The sequence below is a fragment of the Nestor notabilis genome, unplaced genomic scaffold (genome assembly GCF_000696875.1).
Source record: "Nestor notabilis isolate BGI_N333 unplaced genomic scaffold, ASM69687v1 scaffold8343, whole genome shotgun sequence".
In the NCBI taxonomy this organism is placed as follows: domain Eukaryota; kingdom Metazoa; phylum Chordata; class Aves; order Psittaciformes; family Psittacidae; genus Nestor; species Nestor notabilis.
This window is the reverse complement of record NW_009923343.1, coordinates 5,292-9,567: the sequence shown is the minus strand read 5'-3', so window position 1 is coordinate 9,567 and position 4,276 is coordinate 5,292. Positions and strand designations below refer to the sequence as shown.

General features: G+C 43.5%; 1 protein-coding gene across 1 annotated transcript in view; it reads right to left on the bottom strand.

The window, feature by feature from the left end:
- Positions 1 to 3,792, bottom strand: part of PPP1R17 (protein phosphatase 1, regulatory subunit 17) — an 8,873-nt gene extending 5,081 nt beyond the window's left edge. The window contains exons 1-3 of the mRNA XM_010012086.1: positions 3,697 to 3,792; positions 1,617 to 1,769; positions 129 to 290 (exon numbers count right to left, since the gene is read on the bottom strand). Coding sequence (XP_010010388.1) covers positions 129 to 290; positions 1,617 to 1,769; positions 3,697 to 3,775 — 394 coding nt within the window. The 5' untranslated portion in view covers positions 3,776 to 3,792. The remainder of the gene's footprint in view (positions 1 to 128; positions 291 to 1,616; positions 1,770 to 3,696) is intronic.
- Positions 3,793 to 4,276: the final 484 nt, after the last annotated feature.

The window sequence follows — 4,276 nt, the reverse complement described above, 5'->3', positions numbered from 1 at the left end:
CAGCAGGAACTGCTAATTACACTGGGCATAGCAACCTCGTCCCAGCCTCCTCCCAAACACACCTCTGCCACTACCCACTGTTTGCTTCCTCCTTTGAGGACCTTCACTTACTTACATAATTCTCTTACCTATAATCAAAGGTGGGATGTGTATTGCAGGCGTATCTTTTCTCCTGGGCTTTTTCTGCTCTAGTTCAGTGATCTGAGAGCCTGGATTCACTCTCTCTCTCTGTGGCTTCTCTGTGATGCCATACCTTTTCAGCAGACTATCAGAAAAGTCTGAAAGTATGCCTGCAGGCAAGGAAAAAAGCCAACAAAAAAGAAAATGTCACTTAAGCCTTGCTCACATCAGAGTAAATAGGCACTTGTGTAACTTGCCCAAAGACTACACTGAAGTAAGGCTGCCGAGTGCATGCATGTGCTCTGCATGGTGTACCTACTCGCCAGGTTTTGCAATGGTATACATTTCCTCCAAGTCAATTTTATCCCATAGGCTAATGACAAGGATGCTATCAGGCCAGCTGGCTTCTGGTAGTACTTAATGCACTGAACTGCAGCCCATCAGACATCATGGTAAGGATGAGTGCAGTCTTCTGTTCCAGAAGCTTAAACGTCTTATCGAAGTAGCTTAATCATATGGATGCTTAATGCCTTTGCTTGGGAGCAATGTGACCAGACAGAAATGACCCATTTTAACCAGTGAAATAATGCTTTATGATATGGCTACTGCAGACACAAAATGCAGCTCTCTGGCCTCTGAGCCATTCTTCCCTAAGAGGAAATTGTTTGGGGGGTGATACATATGAATGCTGAACAGAGCCAATATCTGGATTACAAATACTGAAAAATCCCAGCTTGTTGTGCTTGAGTTGGTGATTTGTTGTGGGTACACAGGGGCAATGCAAGTAGTTACTGGCTAACTCCTCTGTGTATGTGCAACATGGCAAGAAGAACTCAATGCAGTTGACACAAGAGCACAGCTCTCTCCCCAGAGAGCAAAAGGAGTGTTTTTTAGCAGAGGGGAGCGACAAACATTTACTCCTGCTGCTGATCTTGGAAGATCATCAGGTTTCAGTGGCCATCTCCTGCTCATTCTTCCCTTCCCCAGGTTGGTGGCATTTGGCTCTGGAACTTCAGAGGTCTGTAAATGCACAGCAGCAGGGAGCATCCTACAAGGAGCCCTTTTGTTGCTGCAGTGGTTTCTGGCTTCCTGAAACACCTGGCCCTTGACAGAGTCCCCGTAAGCACAAGAGCCCTGCTATTTCCAGGAGGAGTATCCTGTAGCTGGCTTGTGTGCTCCTCAGGTCTCATCCCAGCCTCACCCCTGGTCAGTGTCCCCCTGAGCACTGGGTACGTGTTTTCACAAGGAAGTGCAGAGGCTGAACTAGATCCTTTTTGATTTTGAACTGGATTTAACTGGGACATGTAGCATGGCTCAGCAGCTACAAATACACGTCATTTATCACATCAAGGCAGCACGACCATGCACAGGGCATGGAGCTGCATTCTTGCCCACATCCAAGGGGACATAGGTGAATGAGGGGTCTCCAGACCCATGCCCAGACTCAGTCCCCTTAGCTGAACTGTGATTCCTAAGTCAAGGGCTATATTGTTCACCTGTTAGAGGAGGTGGGGTGTGCAAAGCCGGTGTATCTTTTCTCCTTGGCTTTTTTTGGTCCTGTTCAGTGTTTTGGGAAGCCAGGATGGTTTTACCTTTTATTGGTTTCTTTTTGAGGTCACAGCTCTGAATCAGCTGCTCTGAAAGATCTTCTGCAGAGGGGAAAAAAAAAAAAAGAAGAAAAAAAATGTAATAAAGGAAACTGAGTGAAAATAATAAACCAGATGGTGAAAAGAAAAGCTTTAATAATACTGCCTTCATCCAACTAAATTATAATGATGTCTGTGGAGAAACAGCTCCTAAATAAAAAGTCAGCACAAGAAGCTTATGTGCCATACTACATGGGAGCCAAGTGACTTAGGTGGTCCTTCTGCAGGTAGTAGGTGGTAGACATAAAGCAGTAGGAAGGGACTGTGGGCAGCTGTGTGTTACGTGGCAGAGGGAAAGCTGTATCATGGTGTGCAGAGTTCCCATGGCCATCTCTGTTTTCATCCCACGTTAACTGTGCAGGCTGTGTCTTCAAGAGTTACAAGGGCATTTTTGTGAAGGAAAGATTTACGTGTGTGGGGTCAGCCTGAGGTATTGGTAAGCCAAGGTAGTATATTATTCCCTTCAAAAGTTGGCTTTATTTCCAGAGCAGTTGGTATTCGGTTTTGATTTACATAACATTACATTGGATTTTTGGTTTCCCCTTAAAGCAAGCCTTGACCCAGGTGACCCAGATGAGAGTTTTTCTGCAAGGATTTGCATTTCTGTGTGCTTGTGCAAGCTGAAAATATTGAAGATAGCCTGTCAACAGGCTGCCCAGGGAAGTGGTCGTGTCACTGGAGGTATGTAAAAGACCTGTAGATGTGGCACTTAGGGCCACGGTTTAGTGGTGGACTTGGCAGTATTAAGTTTATGGTTGGACACAATGATCTCAAAGGTCTTTTCCAACCTAAATGATTCTATGATTAGTATCATCACACAAACCAATGCTTTGATATCTTAAAAAGCTCCTTGTTTAGCTTCAGCTGGGTCTTCATTCCAAGCTCTCTCACACTGTTTGAGGCAGGGTAGATGTGTAAGCAGGTATACACATGGAAAAGATAACCTCCAGGATGAAGCCTCAGGAAGATGTGGGGTCTTTTTCTGGCCCTCACAGACTTTCTGCATGGTCCTAATGAGATCGTTTCACCTCCCGCTGCCTCAGTTTCCTAACTGTGGACTGGGAGCAATTATGTTTGGTATACCAGCAATTGTATAAGTGGTACCTGTAGGTAGGAATACCATGTGGCAGAGGCAGAACTTGGATACCTTCCTTGCAGGCCACATAAACAAAGTTTATAAAATTGTGCTTGCCTGCAGTGAGACACTTCTTTTGACAAGCAAGTGAAATTGCATTTGTGTTTTGTTATTGTCATCACAAGGGTAACAACAAGCAAATAGGTTTTTGGTTTTGGGTTGCTAAATCTTCATGACAATTTTGCAAGATGGGAGTGAAGTAACATAATTTGAAGCAGAGGCAAAGACCATGAATATGCAAAAAAGCACATCTATCAGGTATGAAGCTTGGTAGTTAGGAGTGTGGTGCAGCAAAGATGCCTCTGGTACTCTCACTGCAAAAGTTATGTATGAAATAGGTTCAAGAGAGGAAAGAGATTGACGATGAAGGAGGAAAAGTATTTAGAAACCCAACCCAGTGGAGGCAAAGGGAGGGAGTGTCTGAAATCTTTTACTGAAATTGCATATATAAAATGTGTTCAGGGAAGGTTCAGCTGTATCCTAGCTATTAGTTTACTGGGGTATAAATGAAGAAACTGCTCTACCTTTTCTACCAGGGGAAAGAACAATGAGTCTTTTTTCTTTCTCTTCTTTAATTAACTTTGCTTTCGAGCTTCAGCTGATATTTATATGCAGGAAGAACTCTCTTTGCCTTTCCATCTGGCATCAGAAGTGTCAGCAGAAGGTGCAATCTATCGGGTTTCAAGAGGGCTCAGTTGTGTTGCTGGAGGGGAAAAACGGACACTGGACAGGACCTAATGATGTGAAGACAACGCCTCTCTAATTAATGCAATGACATCATCTAATAACACTTACCTAAATGGCTACAGTGTGAATCTCGCTTGTCCAGTCTGTCTTCTGGGATATCAAGTGGCTGAACACATTCTGTTGACATCGTTGAAATGGGCTTTTCTTCCCCTCTGAAGCTACTACACCAGGAAAAAAGGAAAAGAAATTGCACCCTGACATAAACCAGACATACTGGTGTTATATATCCACTTGCTAGCCAGATCATGAGAAGTTCTTGTCTTCCAGCTGCTCTCTTGCATGCAGTCTGCTGGCTCATGTGTGCTAGGAGATGCATTTATTCACTGCCTTTGCCTTGGTTACATATGCAATATCCTGTTTTTCCACCTACATTGCTGTAAGCAACCCATACTAGCATGGGAAAATGTGTTGGCTTTGCAGAAGAATACTGACTTTGAGCATACAGAAAGTGCTATCTCATACACAAAATAAATGTTAGGAAATAGGGTGTTTTGTTCCTTTTTTTCCCATTTTTTACCCAAGTCTATACTAAGGATTGCATTTGGTGTTTATCATACAATCTTACTTTAATAATGAATTCTATTGAATTAATCTTACAAGTCCAGCTCCTCTAAGAGAGCTTGGATAC